We start from the raw sequence: 19,647 nt of genomic DNA on the forward strand, positions 1-19,647 counted from the left end.
ACATTTGGTAGGACTTTTCTTCAGAACTGGAGACTCAAAAAGTTAACTTTTTTTTCTCTCCACAGATGCAGTCAGACCTGCTGAGTTTCTCCAGCATTCACTGTGTTTGTTTCAGATTTCTAATATCTGGAGTATTTTGCCTTTATACAATAAGACTTAAAATACGTTGTGTCCAAAGCTGCTGATTCTACTCATTGTAATACATCATCCCCCACTTCTCTAATTACAATTTCAATTTTAAAGGGACTTCCATTGTGGCAGTTTCACTAGTCTAACATGTTCTCAGCACCTTTAGAGGTTTTTGGGAATTTACATCCTCTATATAGTCTCACAGACTGTTGGGCAAAAGAATTAACAGAAGACTTTAGCTCAGCATTCAGTCTGTCATCTGGAGCTCTTGGACAATACATCATCATTGGTCTATTTGACGGGGTTGGACTTTGCGGCCATTAGCTTCTGTCTAAAACCTTGTGCATGCCCAGTACCATTTTTGGTTCAAATGAGGTAGTACTGCAGATGCAAAATCAAACTGGCTGTGTGGTTGGAGATCTGGCACGCTGTGTGCTTTGTGACATTTGGCACCGATTTATATCTTACTGGAATAGCACTCATTCTGTTTCTCCCTTGTTTCAAATATATATCTTGTACAAGGAGCATGAATGTTGTGAGAGAGTCGAGAGTTGAGCTTTAGGTTTTCCCACAAGGAATTTGCATTGAGCTAAGTCATTTGGGAATGGAGCAATAACTCAGAAGTACAAGTTGAATGTCATTGTTTTCTTCAGCAAGGCTTTCACTCCACACACTTCTCTTCAAGTTTCAGCATTAACTTGAGGCTATCTTGGAGAGCTAGAGGACAAACCTCATATGATGTTGTGAGTTCTTTAATGTATTTGTTTGAAAACTCTGGTCCATTGTCTGAAATTACAAGATGTAAAATTCCATGTGTTGCAAGTACTCCTTCACTGATTCAAGACTATGACTCTGCAGTTGCTTGACTTCTATGTATCTTGAGTAGTAGATTACCACCATCAGGATATTATAATTTAAGAGTTCACAGTCATCCGTCCAAAGACTTCTTCATGGTCTTGATGGAAAGAAAAATTATATCAACTGTTACTTTGTCTCCTGACAATGAATTCCATGAGTAATAAAATTTAATTTAATCTCTTCTAATGATTTTGAGAGTCCTGGAACTAAACAGAATATTTTACTCCAGCTCAACTTCCTGTGATATACGAACACCCCTGCTGTCATCATTGCATCAAGTCTTAGAGACTGTCAGAAAGATCAATCCCTTGGCTTAAATGAATAAATCATTCACTACACAGAGGTATCCTTTATTTTTGTAATATTGTCTGAGAATGGGAATTTGTGGCATGTACACTAGCCAACATTTGGCGCAGTACTCTCTGACATGAATAGATTTTTCATTAGATTTCTATGCACCTGTGGTTTCAATCAGTAACTGGGATTGTTACTGGTGGAGCTGTACTTGTTATTAATGTAAAGGTTTTCAACTCTTCAATAGAATCCATGTCTCCATAGTCATGGTTTTCCACAGGGACATTTAACTAAGAGCTGCTGTAGTCTGCTGTTTCTCTCAACCAGGATATTAGTACTCCAGTAGTTTCTGCTTTGATTTTTAGTTTTGACACAGAAACGCTCTCTGTATCATTACTAACTTCTATTTCATGGATCTTGCTAACTTTTGAGGACTTTTGGCTTTCTCTGTACAAGCTTCTAAATGTGATAAAGAATGTAAAGTAATACTTCTTTCTGCAAAAATGAGATGAGCCATCTTTTGCAAAATTATTTTCACTTTTTTTTCTATAACATCAATATCAGTTAATTGGGCAGTTCACGCGTGCTTTTCCTGTCTGCTGTATTTTTACGCAGCCATCATTCTGCTTTTAAGTGCAACACTTCACCGCATTTTTAGGATACGATTCTCTACATCACCGCAAATCATTAATAACGTTTGATTTCTGACGTCAGCTCATCTGCTCAATTGAATTGCTCTTATAAATATTAAATAATCTCTTCACGCCACATGGCCAGATAATGCCTCATCTGAGACTCTGACGACAACAACTCTGCCTTGGATACACTCTTCTTTTAGACTGCCTCATTGGAACTATGAGTTGACATGTCCCAATAGTTGATGCACTGGTTTTAATTTTCCAAAGCTCATCAGATTCAGGAAAGATTCCTTGAGATTGGAAAATAGATGATGTAACTCCTGTATTCAAAAGAGTAAGGAGGCAGAAAACAGGAAGCTGCAAGTCAGCTTAATATTTGTCAAAGGAGAAATATAACTAAAGATGTTATAACAGAACACTTGGATAAATTTAGGGTAATCAGGCAGAACCAACATGTGTTTTGTCAAAGGGAAAAAATTATGTTTAACAAATTTATTGAAGCTCTTTGAAGAAGTAACTTGTACTGTAGATAAAAAGGAACCAGTGGATGTGGTTAAGGGTGCTTAGATTTCCAGAAGATATTTGATAAGATGCTACATCAAAGGTTACTGCGGAAATAATAGCTCACAGTCTAGGGGGTAACATATTGGCATAGATGGAAGATGGGCTGGCTAAGAGGTCTTTCTCAGGCTGATATCACTAGTGGTGTGTCACAAGAATCAGTGTTGGGGCCTCAACTAGTGTAATAGAGTCATAGAGATGTACAGCACTGAAACAGACCCTTCGGTCCAACTCATCCATGCCGACCAGATATCCCAACCAAATCTAGTCCCACCTGCCAGCACCCGGCCTATATCCCTCCAAACCCTTCCTGTTCATAAACCCATCCAGATGCCTTTTAAATGTTGCAATTATACGGACCTCTGGCAGCCCATTCCATGCACGCATCATCCTCTGCGTGAAAACGTTGCCCCTTAGGTCTCTTTTATATCTTTCCACTCTCACCCTAAACCCTTTCCCTCTATTTCGGAACTCCCCCATCCCAGAGAAAAGACCTTGTCTATTTACCCTATCCATGCCCCTCATGATTTTATAAACCTCTACATAGGCCCCAGCCTATTCAGCCTTTCCCTATCACTCAAATATTCCAACCTGGGCAACATGCTTGTAAATCTTTTCTGAACCCTTTCAAGTTTCACAACATCCTTCCAAGAGGAAGGAGAACAAAATTGCACACAATACTCCAAAACTGGCCTAACCAATGTCCTGTACAGCCGCAACGTGACCTCCCAATTCTTGTACTCAATACTCTGACCAATAAAGGAAAACATACCAAATGCCTTCTTCACTCTCCTATCTACCTGCAAACTTACTAACTATATACCTCTTATGCTCACATCCAAATCATTTATATAAATGATGAAATGTAGTGGACGCAGCACTGATCCCTGTGGCACTCCACTGGTCACAGGCCTCCAGTCTGAAAAACAACCCTCCACCACCACCCTCTCTCTTCTACCTTTAAGCCAGTTCTGTATCCAAATGGCTAGTTCTCCCTGTATTCCATGAGATCTAACTTTGCTAACCAATCTCTCATAGGGAACCTTGTTGAACGCTTTACTGAAGTCCATATAGATCACATCTACTGCTCTGCCCTCATCAATCCTTTTTGTTACATCCTCAAAAAACTCAATCAAGTTTATGAGACATGATTTCCCACGCACAATGCCATGCTGACTATCGCTAATCAGTCCTTGCCTTTCCAAATACATGTACATCCTGTCCCTCAGGATTCCCTCCAACAACTTGCCCACCACCGACGTCACACTCACCAGTCTATAGTTCCCTGGCTTGTCTTTACCACCCTTAAACAGTGGCACCACGTTTGCCAACCTCCAGTCTTCCGGCACCTCACCTGTGACTATCCATGATACAAATATCTCAGCAAGAGGCCCAGCAATCACTTCCCAAGCTTCCCACAGAATTCTAGGGTACACCTGATCAGGTCCTGGGAATTTATCCACTTTTACATGTTTCAAGATATCCAGCACTTCCTCCTCTGTAATATGGACACTTTTCAAGATGTCACCATCTATTTCCCTACATTCTTTTTTTCTTCCATGTCCTTTTCCACAGTAAACACCGATGCAAAATGCTTGTTTAATATGTCACCCATTTCCTGTGGTTCCACACAAAAGTCGCCTTGCTGATCTTTGAGGGGTCCTATTCTCTTTCTGGTTACCCTTTTTTCCCTTTGAATTCTCCTTACTCTATCTGCCAAAGCTATCTCATGTCCCCTTTTTGCCCTCCTGATATCCCTCTTAAGTATATTGCCTTTATATTGATTTAAGGATTCACTCGATCTACCCTGTCTATACCTGACATATGCTTCCTTCTTTTTCTTAACCAAGCCCTCAATATCTTTAGTCATCCAGCATTTCCTATACCTACCAACCTTTCCTTTCACCCGAACAGGAATATAATGTCTCTGGACTCTCGTTATCTCATTTCTGTCGGCTTCCAATTTTGCATCCGTCCCTACGAACATCTGTACCCAGTCAGCTTTTGAAAGTTCTTGTCTGATACCATCAAAATTAGCCTTTCTCCAATTTAAAACTTCAACTTTTAGATCTGGTCTATCCTTTTCCATCACTGTTTTAAAACTAATAGAATTATGGTCGCTGGCCCTAACGTGCTCCCCCTCTGAATCTCAGTCACCTGCCCTTTCTTATTTCTTAAGAGTGGGTGAAGTTTTGCACCTTCTCTAGTAGGTACGTCCACAAACTGAATCAGAAAATTGTCTTGTACACACATAACAAATTCCTCTCTATCTAAACCCTTAACACACTGGCAATCACAGTCTATGTTTGGAAAGTTAAAATCCACAACCATAACTACCTTATTATTCTCACAGATAACTGAGATCTCCTTCCAAATTTGTTTCTCAATTTCCGTCTGACTATTAGGGGGTCTATAATATAATTCCAATAAGGTGATCATCCCTTTCTTGTTTTCAGTTCCACCTAAATAACTTCCCTGGATGAATTTCCAGGAATATCCTCCCTCAGCACAGCTGTAATACTATCCCTTATCAAAGATGCCACTCTCCCTCCTCTCTTGCTCTCCTTCTATCCTTCCTGTAGCATTTGTATCCTGGAACATTAAGCTGCCATTCCTGTCCATCCCTGAGCCACGTCTTTGTAATTGCTATGATAGCCCAGTCCCATGTTCCTAACCATGCCCTGAGTTCATCTGCCTTCCCTGTTAGGCCTCTTGCATTGAAATAAATGCAGTTTAATTTATCAGTCCTACCTTGTCCTCTGCTTTGTACCTGCCTGCCCTGACAGTTTGACCTGCTTGTTTTCTCAAGTGTACCAGAGTCAGATTGATCTCTTGTACAAGTCACGTCTACCCCAAAAGAGATTCCAATGATCCAAAAATGTGAATCCTTCTGCCATACACCAGTTCCTCAGTCATGCATTCATCTGTTCTATCCCCCTATTACCTGCCCTCACTAGTTTGCAGCATCGGGAGTAATCCAGATATTACTACTCTCAAGGACTTCCTTTTTAAATTCCTGCCTAACTCTCTATATTCTCCCTTCAGAATCTCATCCTTTTCCCTTCCTATGTCGTCGGTTCCAATGTATACAATCACTTCCTGCTGAGTCCTCTTCCCCCTTTACCAAAGGGATGAAAGATTATTGGAATATACAGGAATGTAGAGTTCAGGTTAAAATTCTACACCCTCTCTGAGACATTCCTGATCCTGGCACCACTTACAATTTATATAAGTGATGTGGATGAAGGGTTCGAAGATCATAGAATCATACAGCACAGAAAAAAGCCCTTTGGCTCACTATGCCTATGCTGACCAAAGTACACTAATCCCATCAAGTACTCAACCAGATACTTCCTAATAGCTAAATCTGTTGATGATACAAGGATAGGTAGGAAAGTGACTTGTGAAGAGAACATTTGGGGCAGCACAGTGATTCAGTGGTTAGTACCACTGCCTCACCGTGCCAGGGTGTTTGATTCCTGCCTTGGGCGACTGTGTGGAGTTTGCACATTTTCCCCATGTCTGCGTGGATTTCCTTCGGGTGCTCCGGTTTTCTCCCACATTCCAAAGATGTGCAGGCCAGGTGAATCGGCCATGCTAAATTCCCCATAGTATTAAGTGCATTAGTCGGGGTAAATGGGTCTGGGTGGGTTCTCTTTGGAGGATTGGTGTGGACTTGTTCGGCCGAAGAGCCTGTCTCCACATTGTAGGACATCTAATCTAATCTACAAAAAAAACATATGGAGCTCAAAAAGTGAAGTAGATCAGTTAAGTGACTGGGCAAAGATTTGGCAAACGGAGTACAATGTAAGAGAGTGTAAATTGTCCATTTTGGCAAGAAGAATCTACAACACAAATTACTTCTTCAAAGAGCTTCAATAAATTGGTTAAACAAAATTTCCATCTGGACTGTGAGAGGTTGCAAAACTCTGATGTTCCGAAAGATCTGAGTTGCATGAATCACAGAAGGTTAGTATTGCAGGTACAGCAATTAAACAGGAAAGCTAATAAAATGGTATGATTTATTGAGAGGGGAATTGAATACAAAAGTAGGGAGATTATGCTTCAGTTCTACAGGGCATTGGTGAGACCACATCAGGAGTATTCTGTACAGTGCTGGTCACTAGACTTAATGCATAGGAAGTATTTCAGAGAAGCTTTACTAAACTAATACCTGGATCAAGTCAATTGCATTATAAGAAAGACCCAACAGGTTTGGCCAGTATTTTCTGGAGTTTAAAAGACATAACAATTGAAAATACGACAGGATTCATGGATGGTCAAAGGGCCTCTTCTGCGCTGTATTTTACTGTTTCTTAGATTAGATTACCTACAGTGTGGAAACAGGCCCTTCGGCCCAACAAGTCCACACCGCCCTGCCGAAGCGCAACCCACCCATACCCCTACATTTACCCCTTACCTAACTCTACGGGCAATTTAGCATGGCCAATTCACCTGACCTGCACATCTTTGGACTTCTTCTTGTGGGACAATCTAGAAACTAAAGCTGTTAGTTTTAAAAAAGGGGGCTTCCACTTGAAACATTTCTTTTCTCGAAAGATTATCAGTCTTTGAAATTCCCTTGTTCAAGACTCATTGGTCTAGAATTTTTGAATATTTTTAAGGCAGAGATGGATTCCTGATTACCAAAGGGATGAAAGATTATTGGAATATACAGGAATGTAGAGTTCAGGCTAAAATCAAATCAGCAATGATCTTATTGAATAGCAGAGCAGGGTTGAAGGGCTGAATGAACTTTTCTTGTTTGCATTTTTGCAAGTCTGTACAGATCATTTATAAAAGTATCAACACTTTCCCCACCTCACTGAGTACACTTGTTAAATTTAGCCCATGAGACAATGTTATTTTTTCGCAGATTGATGTAGGCACAAGTGTCATATCAGTTGCTCATACATAACTTTTTCTTTGTTGACCTTGTCCCTGGCTGGGATACTGGCTGCATTGCCATCCACTGAGTACAACAGTGCACTGACCTGTTGACTGCTTGGCTTCACCATAAATCTAAATACAACATGCTACCTGGCCAATTCAGCTATGTAGGAACATATTACTGCAGATGTTGGAATCTGTACTGCTCTCAACAAATGCTGGAGATCACAATAGGTCAGACAGCATCCATGGAGAGACAGCTAGTTAACATTTTAAATCTAGATAACGCTTCATCAGGGCTGAAGTAAAGTGTGGAGAGGACAGCATTTATACTCTAGGTTGGGCTAGGGGGAGGGTTGCTGGGGGTAGTGGATGTAGGGTGCTGGTGCAGAAAAGATGTTAATAGTTCAGATTAAGTGATCGGAATGTGAGAATGGCAGAACAATGGTGTATCTCCTGCCAGACTTGGAAAAACAATAAGTGGGATGGGGGGAGAGGAAGGACATGATAACAAGCTAAAACAAAGAAATCTTCACAACTTGAAGGTGTTGAACTCAATACAGAGTTGTCAAGGTTGAGGCTGGTGTTGGATGGGGTTGGGGGCACGGGCAGGGGCGGGGTTGGGGGCCAGGCCGGGGCGGTGTTGGATGGGGTTGGCGGACAGGGTTGGGGAGTGGGTGGGGGGGTGGGGGCTCACAAATGGTGTGCTGTTCTCTCGTCTCCTGAACAGGGAGTGGACTTAACAGAAAACTCCAAGCCCCAGAGGAAAGGCATTGAATCAATTAACCGAATAATCATTTATCCGAACGAAATAGTGCTCCCCCATCTCGTTCGAATAATCGAAGTTCCTCTGTAGTAAGTCCAGAAGGCAATAAAATGACTTGTCTGAAGATGAGATGTCATATCTCCAGTTTGCGTTGTGATTCACTGGAACACTGCAGCATGCCGAGGACATACACGTGAACGTGTGAGCGCCTTGCAGATTATGGAAGTGCTGTCCACGAAAGAGGCTTAAGAACAGGATATCAAATGTAAAATCTTCCAAGTTTATTGATGGTATTAACACAGATGACAAAGAAATAAAAAATACAATTCAGGGATGCTGGATCTTTTAGGTATTTGCACCCACTGGTAGTAATTGAGTACAGTGATATGAACCACCAATTTGCAATGAAGGCACTGAAATAATGGTAAAATATTGTAAGGAACAGTTGGGAAGAATACTGAACAAGAAATGGACTGGAGTTTCTTATCAAAATATAATTCAAATGATAAATTCAAAGCGCGGGCACAATTTACTGTAAAGCAAGATAAACTGTGAAGAGGGATAAAATCCAAAGGCAGCTGCTTTGGATTAATATTTCTTTAGAAGGGAGTAACTTTGGGTTGAAGCTTTATACATTTTTTTTCTTCGTCAGACGGCTCTTGGACACTGAGGATGAACTCAGTGATATCCAATCAGATTCAGTTCCATCAGAAGTCCGGGACTGGTTGGCATCCACCTTCACGAGGAAGATGGGGGTGATGAGAAAAAGGCCAGCAGAAAAGCCCAGATTTCGCAGCATTGTTCATGCTGTTCAAGCCGGCATTTTTGTTGAGAGGTAAATGAAAATGTATTTGCAGTGTTGTGGTATTGCTTTTAATTAATACCTGCAATTTGTAAAAACTGAAAGGTAAAGCTTAATGTTGCTGTTTTTAAAATTGTTGTTGAATGGTTTACATTTACTCTAAAATGCTCGGTGATTTTCAATCCGTTAAGAAGTGCAGTTTTGAGGTTGTAAGAAAAATCAATTCTATCTGAAGAACTACACCAATAATTATTTGTGCTAAATAAACACATGAGCATTGTGAACAGGATTGTAAAGGAGAGTGGCAGTCAGAGAACTGGGTCTGTAGTTTTTGAGCTCTACCTCTGTTTTACTCTCTGTGACTGTGAGAAAAGTAAACTATTCACATCCTCCTGACTTCTCAATCTGACTACAAGGCTTTGATGCTTTTGGCCACATCATCCTCTTTCAATGCTGCTCTGCCAGCTGTACGTGACCCTTCATGCCTCTTTTCAGTTTTATTAATCAAATCATAGGCAGATAATCACCTTTGATGTCTTTACCTATCTGCTGACTTCCAGTGTCTCCAAAGGATCTACCCTCTGCCCTTCATTGCTTCTTATCTGCATGTTACCCCTGAGGAACATCATCTAAAACTACAATGTCAGTTTTTACATGGACAATGACAACACCAAACTCCACTTCACCACCATCTCTCTCTACCCATCCACCACCTGTCTCTACTCATCCACCGACTCTAAATGATCAGATTGTTTTTCTGACATCCAGTATTTCATCAGCACACATTTCCTCCAATTAAATATTGCAAAGACTGACCATTAAAACTGCATTGTCTGATGCTGAACCTAATTTCTGACCACTCTTGGGGGAATCTCAAACGAGAGGACATAGTTACAGAATAAGGGGATACAGTACTCATTTACAACTGAGATGCAAAAGAATTTCTTCTCTCAAAGGGTAGTGAATGTTTGGTAATTCTGTATCGTAAGTGTTGTGGAGACTAGATCACTGTAAATATTTAAAGAGGAGGTAGATAGATTTTTGCGATATGGAAGAGTTGAGGCTTGTGAGAAGCTGATATGAAAGGGGAGTTGAGGTCTGGGCAGATCTTACAAAATCAAAGAGTGTGGAATTCCTGATGAAGGGCTTATGCCCGAAACGTCAACTCTCCTGCTCCTTGGATACTGTCTGGCCTGCTGTTCTTTTCCAGTGCCACTCTTTTTGACTCTGATCTTCAGCATCTGCAGTCCTCACTTTCTCTTCGATCTTATAGAATGTTGGAAAGGCTTTCAGGGATGAACGTCCTACTTCTGTTCCTACTTCTTATGTTCTATTATTCTAAAACTGTACACCTCTCTGCCTCTCTTTGCTCCTTTAAGTTGCTTCTTAAAATTTGTGTCGTGACCTAAATTTTAACATTTGTTCTCAAGCTTTGACTTTTAACAGATCTGTGGAGTAACTTGAGGATGGTTTATTGTGTTAAAAGTGGCATATAAATGCAAGTTGTTATTGTTGATTAATCACAGCTCCCTGCTGAGGGGTATAAGCTTGCAGAATTTACTATTTAAACAGCATTTACATGTCATCTTGTAAAATATCTCATGCAGTGCACTTTTGGTACCTGTGACTGCTATTATGAAGGAAAATGTTGCTCCAAAAACCTCCATCTATTAGATTACTCACTTGGAGTTATTCATATGCAGTCCTAGATACACATAATATTTTAATCTTTCATTGGAAGTGGGTGTTCCTGTCAAGGCCAGCATTTGTTGTCATTCTCTAATGGCTTGCTTGGCCATTCGAGTTAAGAGTTAACTACATTGCTGTGGATCTGGAGTTACATATCAGCCAGAGCAGATAAGGATGGCAGATTTCCTTCCCAAAAGAACATTCATGAAACAGATGGATCATATTAAAAATGGATGGTAATTTCCTGGCGCCATTAGCTTTTTATTCCAGCTTTATTCAATGAATTTGAGGAGACAATAGTTTACTGTTAATGTCTCTGTTAATGTTCTGAGAATATAGGTTTGAATCCTACCATGGCATTTGAATTCAATACAAATCTTGAATAAAAGGCTAGCTAAAGGTGACTATGTAACTGCTGCTGATTGTTCTAAAAACCCATCTGCTTCACTAATATTCTTTCAGAAAGAAATCTGCTTTCCATACTTGGTTTGGTCTATATGTGACTCTAGGTCCATAGCAACATGGCTGACTGTTAGCTAGCCCCTGGGTAGTTGGGGATGGGCAATAAATGCTGGCTGGCTTAGCTATGACACCCACTCCCCTGAAAGAATTTTAAAAAGGCATTTTACTAATTGCCATGGTGTTAGTTGAACCTGACCATTTGCCTGAACTTTAGGATTAGTGTTTCACTGATATTGATACAGATACAATGGGTTGAATGGGCTCCTTCTGTACTGTAAAATTCCATGATTATATGACGTTATTAGCATGGCACCATCTCCAATTCAGGTGATGTTCTTATTTTCACTCCATGTTATCAATATCATATCCAATATGAATGACATGAAAAACAGAAGTGGAAGCCACAGCCCAATTTATTATGGCAGAAGTGCTAAGGCTGACGTGAGTGGATTCCCTCAACTCAATATATCTAACCAAGATAGAACCGAGCAAGTCCTGATCTTTATAGTTTATTACTGCACTGAATAATGCATTCTTTGAGTGAGCTTTCAAGGGAGCTTGTAATAATTACACATGAAGTTCATGAGTAAATATTGAGTTGGTTTGTCAGGGAGTTGGAAATCTCCACAAATCTTTAAGGTGGCAAACAGGATCTAAATTTGGGAGTTCTGCCCCCTTTCCCAGCTTGAAATTTTTAATAGTGCAAGAGAAGAGTACATACAGTGTGTAGCTGTGGTATGCCGAGTTAGGCATCTCTTAGCGCTGGGAGAAAGTGAGCACTGCAGATGCTGGAGATCAGAGTCAAGAGTATGGTGCTGGAAAAGCACAGAAATTCAGGCATCATCTGAAGAGCAGGAGAATCGATGTTTCCGGCATGAGTTCTTCATCAGGAATCTCTTAGCGCTTCCTAATCTTCATGATTTTGAGGTAGGCTCTCAAGAGTTTATTGTTCATCATCCTTCAAGAGTGTGAACAACCATAGTAGGGATGAGGGAACTATTGAAAGATAACTTCAGTAGGTCTTGAACAGGTCCCTATGTCACCCATATTACTCTACCCAGACCCAGTGGCCCTTCATATCCTCTATTTCAACTCACTATACTTCTGTGCCCATAATAGGTACTCGTGACAGAGCAAAATAATTCTTTAGTAACACCAGTAGAAAAACTTAAAAAAGAGCTTTTAAGACCTTTTTTAGTAATGCTGTTACCAAAGTCTCATAAAATTTCCAATCAACCACACCATTAAGGTGTCAATAGCAGCAACTACAAGCATATGCTACCTCTTTATCTTGTGTAAATAAACAATGGGTCATTCACAAAATAGATTTAAGAAGAAGCTACCAGTAAAGCAATGTTTCCTTTGTGTACAACCACTTGAACAAACTAATGGATGTCTGGTTCAAAACCAAGTCTCAGTATGTATGTTTGACTTGTGATGCTTCACAGGCAGGTGAAACAGATTTCTCCGAGCTTCATTGGAAATTCAGTCATTCTGCCCATTTTGCCCAACAATAGAATACAGGTTTGCTGACACCCTTTTAACAACATTAAAAAGTCAGCACATTTTCATTACAACCTTCACTGGTGATTGAAACTTTTTTAAATAGGCAGAACCTGGCAGATGTTGGGCCTTCTCGTATAGTTGATTGTGTTGCTAAAGTGCTCTTTGTAGGCACAATGCAGTTTCACTAATTGTACAAATAGCTCCACCTTTAAGATTTGAAATAGAGTCTCTATCTTGAGTAAGCCTTCGAGAATTTCAATTCTGTTTGCCCGATGTGCTCATCTTCTCCGATGTATGCTTTTCTCTTTTTTTTAAACTCAGTCATTTTGCTACCTTTACATTCTTATATCCAATGGAAACAACTTTATCCTGCACCTTTATGTTCTTTTTTTTAAACTGGTGTCCCTCTGGGTGTCCCGCTCACCCTCCGAGGACCCCTTCTCCCACCTCCAACACACTCCATCCATCTGGACACCCCATGCCAGTCTATTACCCGGCTTCAATTGCTTCATTTCCAACTGCCACCAGGAATTAATTGCCTCAACCTGTCTATCCCCCTCCCCCACTCCAGTCTCTCACCCTCACAACGTGCAACCCTCCACTCCCTCTGCTCCAATCCTAACCTCACCATCAAATCAGCGGACAAAGGGGGTGCAGTGGTAGTTTGGCACACTGACCACTACACTGGTGAAGCGAGATGCCAACTTGAAGACACCTCCTCCTACCTCCCCCTCGACCATGACCTCAACCCCATCACCAAACCATCATCTCCCAGACCTTACACAACCTCATCACCTCAGTAGATCTCCCACCAACAGCTTCCAACCTCATAGTCCGGGAACCCCGCACTGCCCGTTTCTACCTCCTTTCCAAGATCCACAAGCCTGACCACCCTGGCAGACCCATTGTCTCAGCATGCTCCTACCGCACCAAACTCACCTCCACCTACCTCAATATTGTCCTATCCCCCCTAATCCAGGAACTCCCCACATACGTTCAGGACACCACCCACACTCTCCACCTCCTCCAACACTTTCATTTCCCTGGCCCCATCTTCACCATGGACATCCAATCCCTCTACTATCCATCCGCCATGGCCAGGGCCTCCAAGCCATCTGTTTCTTCCTTTCCCGATGTCCCCACCTGTACCTTTCCACTGACACTCATTTGTTTGGCTGAACTGGTCCTCACCTCAACAATTTCTATTTTGAATCCTCCCTCCAGACGAGAGGGGTAGCCACAGGTATCCGCATGATCCACAGCTATGCCTGTCTCTATTTTGGCTACGTAGAACAGTCCATCTTCTGCAATTACACCGGCACCACTCTCCACCTCTTCCTCGGCTACATTGATGACTGCATTGGCTCCACCTCATGCTCCCGCGAGGAGGTTGAGCAGTTCATCAATTTCACCAACACATTTCACCCCAACCTTAAATCCACATGGACCATCACTGACACCTCCCTCCCCTTCCTGGATCTATCCATCTCCATCAATCACCAACTCATCACTGACATTTTTTACAAACCCACCAGCTCCCACAGCTACCTGGATTACACCTCTTCCCGCCCTACCTCCTGCAAAGATGCCACCCCATATTCCCAATTCCTCTGCCTCCGCTGTATCTGCTCCCAGGAAGACCTGTCCCACCACAGAACACACCAGATGGCCTCCTTCTTTAAAGACCGTAATTTCCCTTCTCACGTGGTTAAAGATGGCCTCCAACGCATCTCACTCACGTCCCGCACCTCCGTCCTCAGACCCCACCCCTCCAACCGTAACAAGGACAGAACGCCCCTGGTGCTCACCTTCCACCCTACCAACCTTCGCATAAACCGCATCATCCGCCGACATGTTCGCCACCTACAAACAGACCCCACCACCAAGGATATATTTCCCTTCCCACCACTATCCTCTTTCTGCAAAGTCCGTTCCCTCCGTGACTACCTGGTCAGGTCCACGCCCCCCAACGATCCACTCTCCCATCCTGTCACCTTCCCCTGCCACCGCAGGAATTGCAAAACCTGTGCCCACACCTCTCCCTCACCTCCATCCAAGGCCCCAAATGAGCCTTCCACATCCATCAAAATTTCACCTCGCATCTGCCAATATCATTTATTGTATCCATTGCTCCCGATGCGGTCTCCTCTACATTGGGGAGACTGGACGCCTCCTCGCAGAGCGCTTTAGCAAACATCTCTGGGACACCTGCACCAATCAACCCCACCACCCTGTGGCCCAACATTTCAACTCCCCCTCCCACTCAGCCAAGAACATGTAGGTCCTGGGTCTCCTCCACCGGCACTCCCTCACCACCCGATGCTTCATCTTCCGCCTCAGAACCCTCCAACCCCAGGGCATCAATGTGGACTTCACCAGTTTCCTCATTTCTCCTCTCCCCATCTTACCCCAGTTCCAAACTTCCAGCTCATGTCCTGTCCCACCTATCAGTCTTCCTTCCCAACTATCCGCTCCACCCTCCTCTCCGACCTATCATCTTTACCCCTTCCTCCAACCACCTTTTGCACTCTCAACTACCTTCTCCCCAGCCCCACCCCCCCATCCCATTTATCTCTCCACTCCTGAGTCTTTCAGCCTCATTACTGATGAAGGGCTCCTGCTTGAAACGTCGATTTTCCTGCTCCTCGGATGCTGCCTGACCTGCTATGCTTTTCCAGCACTACTCTAACCTTGACTCTAATCTCCAGCATCTGCAGACCTCTCTTTCACTCTGTCAGCTCAGTTGGCTGGATGGCTGGATTGCAATGCAGTGTGACACCAACAGCATGGATTCAGTTCCTATTCTGGCTGAGGTTACCATGAAGGACTATTCTTCACAACATCTTGCCTTGCTCAAGGTGTGGCGACCCTCAGATTAAACCATCACCAATTATCTCTCTCTAACGAGGGAGCACCCCTGTGATCCAATAGGACTATGGAAACTTTATCTCTGGCTATCTATTTAAGGTGGAAGCAATACTGTTAATAGTGTTTATCTCTGATTGTCAGAACCAAAATTTCCAACCTAAAGTTTTCAGTTTTTCAAATCACAGAAATATTAGACTTCTAATCTAATACTTAAGCATCAAAGTATGAACAGAAGCTGCTGGCAAGGAGCAGTACTTGCAGAGTATGGCATAGGTTAGAGGATCAGCCCTAGACCATGCTAGTACATGTGGCCTGATTATACTTGGCTATGATAATTTACCTTTATTACAGAAAGGACTGAGGAATTTTCAATAAAGATGCAAAAAACCCTGTAAGTGACACCTGAGTTGTGTTGGCATATTTTATGTTTTGACTCTACGTAAATTCAAATTGGCATTATTAAAACATTGATTTGCCTCCCTTCATTGTAGGTGTTGAATAACAAACTGTGTATTTTCAGTCTTTTTCTATTTATTCAAATATTTACATTTCAACATTATTTTTCCTTATTTAGAACAAATTACATGTCATGTAGGCGAAGTAGTGATGCACAAAAAAATCTTGGAAACATTTACCTTAACTCCTAAATATTGGTAACGGAGTAAATGTTTATTCAAGTCTTGAGACAGACTGAGAAAAATAAACCTTATTTAGATTATCTGGTTAATCGTATTAGAAATAAAATAACCATCTCTAAATCTGTTATATAGACACAAGTTCTGATCACCAGCAAGATTCATCAGGGCCAAAGTCTTTCTTGAAACATATTCATTCATTTGAATATTCATTTAAGCATTTTAAAATGACTGCTGGAAAGGGGCAAATGTTTAACTATCTAAATCATATTCCCAGTACTGAATGATGTAAAAGCAAATTCTAACCACAGTGTGATCAAATTCCTAATCAGCTTTTCTTTTCAAACTAATTGTAGACTGCTTCAACAGCACCTTCCAAATCCACGACTTCTATCTCTTAATAAAACAAGGCAACAGATATATTTTGAATACTATCACCTGCAAGTTCCACTCCAATCTATAGTTTGAAGCAATGTAATCGTTCTTTCGCTGTTGCTGGATCAAAATCTTGGAACATTTTTCCTACACACCATGGGCTGCAGCAGTTCAAGATGACAATTCACCACCATCTTCTCAAGGGCAACCAGGAATTGGTAATGAATCGTGCCCACATCCCCTGAACAAGAAACCATGATCTCACTAAATAACTAAACAGTTTAAGCAGAAATATCACATACCCCTGTTTCAGTTTCTCATGTTCTATGTTCTTTAGGGAATTAATGGAAAGTTCAGTTAGGCTTATGTCTAAACTCAAGAAGATCATAATCATAGAGTTATATATCATGGAAACAGACATTTCGGTCCAACCTGTCCATGCCAACCATAAACTAAACTAAACTAAACTAGTCCCACCAGCCTATGCTTCACCCATATACCTCCAAACATTTCTTATTCATGTACTTATCTAAATGTACTTTAAACATTGTAACTTTACAAATGTCCACCTCTTCCTCTGAAAGTTCATCCCACAAACAAACTACTGTCTGTGAAAAAAAAAATTCCTCGTGTCTTTTTGAAAATTTTTCTTTCACTTTAAAAACATGCCCCTAGTCTTGAAATCCCCACCCTAGGAAAAATACACCAGCCACTCACTTTATCTATATCTCTCATGATTTTATAAACCTCTGTAAGATCACCCCTCAACCTCCTATGCTCCAGTGAATAAAGTCCTGGCCTATCCTGATAATTTTTATAACTCAAACTTTCCATTCCTGGCAACATCCTGATAAATCTCTTCCGAACCCTATTATAATTGATAACATACTTCTTATAGCTGGGTGACCAAAATTGGCACAGTTCTTCAGAAGAGGCCGCACCTGTACAACCTCAACATAACATCCCAACTCCTATAATCAAAGGTCTGAGCAATGAAGGCTCATTCTATACAAATATGGACAAATCTAGATATTTTGAGGTTACTACTAACTAAGCTGCTCCTCAACATTTATGATTTCTCAGAGGAGTAAGACGTCATTGTCTTGTCAAGTAAAGCTCCAAATGGCAAAGACATGACACATCTGACATAACCAGGTATAATTCCCAGCTTTTTACAGATGTGGCTACAATTTTCCCTCAGTTTATTTGTTGCTTCCCCTTCCACCTGTCATATTCGTAATAATGGTACATGTACAACACTTGGCCACCACCACAATCAATACTTCCTGTTTTCAATTTCAACAACCTTGAAAATCCAAAAAAGATAGTTCACTTTCAGCTATTTATGTTTCACCTCAAAACCAATATATAATCGTAGAATGTAGGCTGTAACTGCAATTTACACATAGCCAGGAAAAAAAACCCATAAAGCTCTGTTGGCAGATTTCTCTTTTCCAACATCAGTTTGAATGTGGCACACTGTTATGGGGATCTCCAGTCAGCCAGCAATAGTGATGTCATCGGGTGGGGTAAGCAGCCAATCCCATTGACGTATTCTCACCAACAACAAAACTTGTAGTTAAAGTCAGTGAGTGTTTTGACTGTTGCTTGTAAATTTTACAAGTAACTGAATTAAAGATTGGGACTAAGGTGGAGGCCAAAGTATAATAAAGCCACTTCCAAAAATTCAAAAACTGTGTTATCATAATAGTAAAGTATAACTTTCATCAAATAGAAAAATTGTTCTTTTTGCAACAGCGAGGCTGCCTTGGAATAGTTAAGAACTGAGATGTCTTTTAAAAATCAAGCTACAGCTCATTCAACAAGGTCTAAGTTTTCAAGAATTTCTACATTAGGCCCAAGAGCATTAGATTGAATGTTTTTGTTAGTTCAACAATTTTCAATTAATTGCACACTTGGGGAATCATAATAACTCGATCTATGGGGAAGCATAGAATGACTAAAAGCAGCTTGTACTTTTCTGCATTTAACTGAATATGTGCAAACACCAGGAACTGCTGTCAGTTTCAGGAGAGTAATGACGGGAATGTTCTCAGGTTCCTTGTCATTGATACTTCAAAATCCAGGCTAAGGAGGAAAAGCTTTGGTGAGACAAAGAAAAACTGCAACTAAAGCAATGAGCAAAATGCAGCAAAACATTAAGAAGCACATTAAAGAACTCGAAATGAATTCTGAATCTATGTTCTGCCTTTAAATTCCTGCTTCAAACTAGATTCTAGATTCTAAATTGTCCATTTTGTTTGTGAGGAACTAATAAACTCGATGGATCATCATCAAAGGCATTGTGGTCCCAACTATAAAAAGGGAATTTTATTTATTACATTATGTCATACATGCAAGCTGTGCAACTACTTACTCTCCCCTCTGCGACTCACACTAGTATCAGTTGGAAAATCAAGCAGTTTATGAGTCACTCACATATGGTTCAAGACCCAGGTTGTTCACATGAGCACACTGTAAGATCTACCACCTTAATATCACATTACTAAGTCTAATAAGTGCAAAATTTATAAAGGTAAAAATCAGCAAAAATAGCTGAATAATCTTCTCAGCAGCCCACATCCATAAACATTTCACCGCTGATAGTCAATAGCAGCTCTGTGTACCACCACCAAGATGCACTGCAGAAGTTCATTAAGGCTCTTTAGCCAAACTTTCCGAACCCACGATCGCTACCATCTCGAAGGATAAAGGCATCAGATAGATGAGAACACCACCACCTGTAAGTTCCCCGCTGAGCCACGAACCATTGTCGCTGGGTCAACATCCTGGAACTTCCTCCCTAAAGGCATTGTGGGTCGACATATACCACATGGATTGCAGTGATTTAAGAAGACAGCTCACCGTCACTTTCTCAAGGACAATTAGGGAAGAGCAATTAATACTTAGCCCAGTCATGAATTAATATAAAAATAATTGCATTCCGAAAAGAAATGGCCATCAGAGATTCTTATTGTCTTGGGGACAGGAATAAATGGAAAAATATAGAAAAGTATGAGTTTTATTTCAGGGTCATGTTACTGAAACCTGTTGTCAAATATATACTTATCATTTTGATTTTAAGGATGTACCGAAGAACATCAAACATGACTGGACTGACTTATCCATCAGCAGTGATATCTACTTTAAAGGTGTGTAACACAACAGTTTTAA

General features: G+C 41.1%; 1 protein-coding gene across 6 annotated transcripts in view; it reads left to right on the forward strand.

Moving 5' to 3' along the window:
* pde1a (phosphodiesterase 1A, calmodulin-dependent) overlaps nt 1-19,647 on the forward strand; it is an 811,397-nt gene that overhangs the window by 725,228 nt on the left and 66,522 nt on the right. For all 6 annotated transcript variants that reach the window (XM_072579068.1, XM_072579063.1, XM_072579064.1 and 3 more), the window contains 2 exons: nt 8,789-8,971; nt 19,559-19,625. In XM_072579068.1, the coding sequence (XP_072435169.1) occupies nt 8,789-8,971; nt 19,559-19,625 (250 nt within the window). The remainder of the gene's footprint in view (nt 1-8,788; nt 8,972-19,558; nt 19,626-19,647) is intronic.

This window comes from Chiloscyllium punctatum, chromosome 10 (assembly GCF_047496795.1).
Source record: "Chiloscyllium punctatum isolate Juve2018m chromosome 10, sChiPun1.3, whole genome shotgun sequence".
Lineage (NCBI taxonomy): Eukaryota > Metazoa > Chordata > Chondrichthyes > Orectolobiformes > Hemiscylliidae > Chiloscyllium > Chiloscyllium punctatum.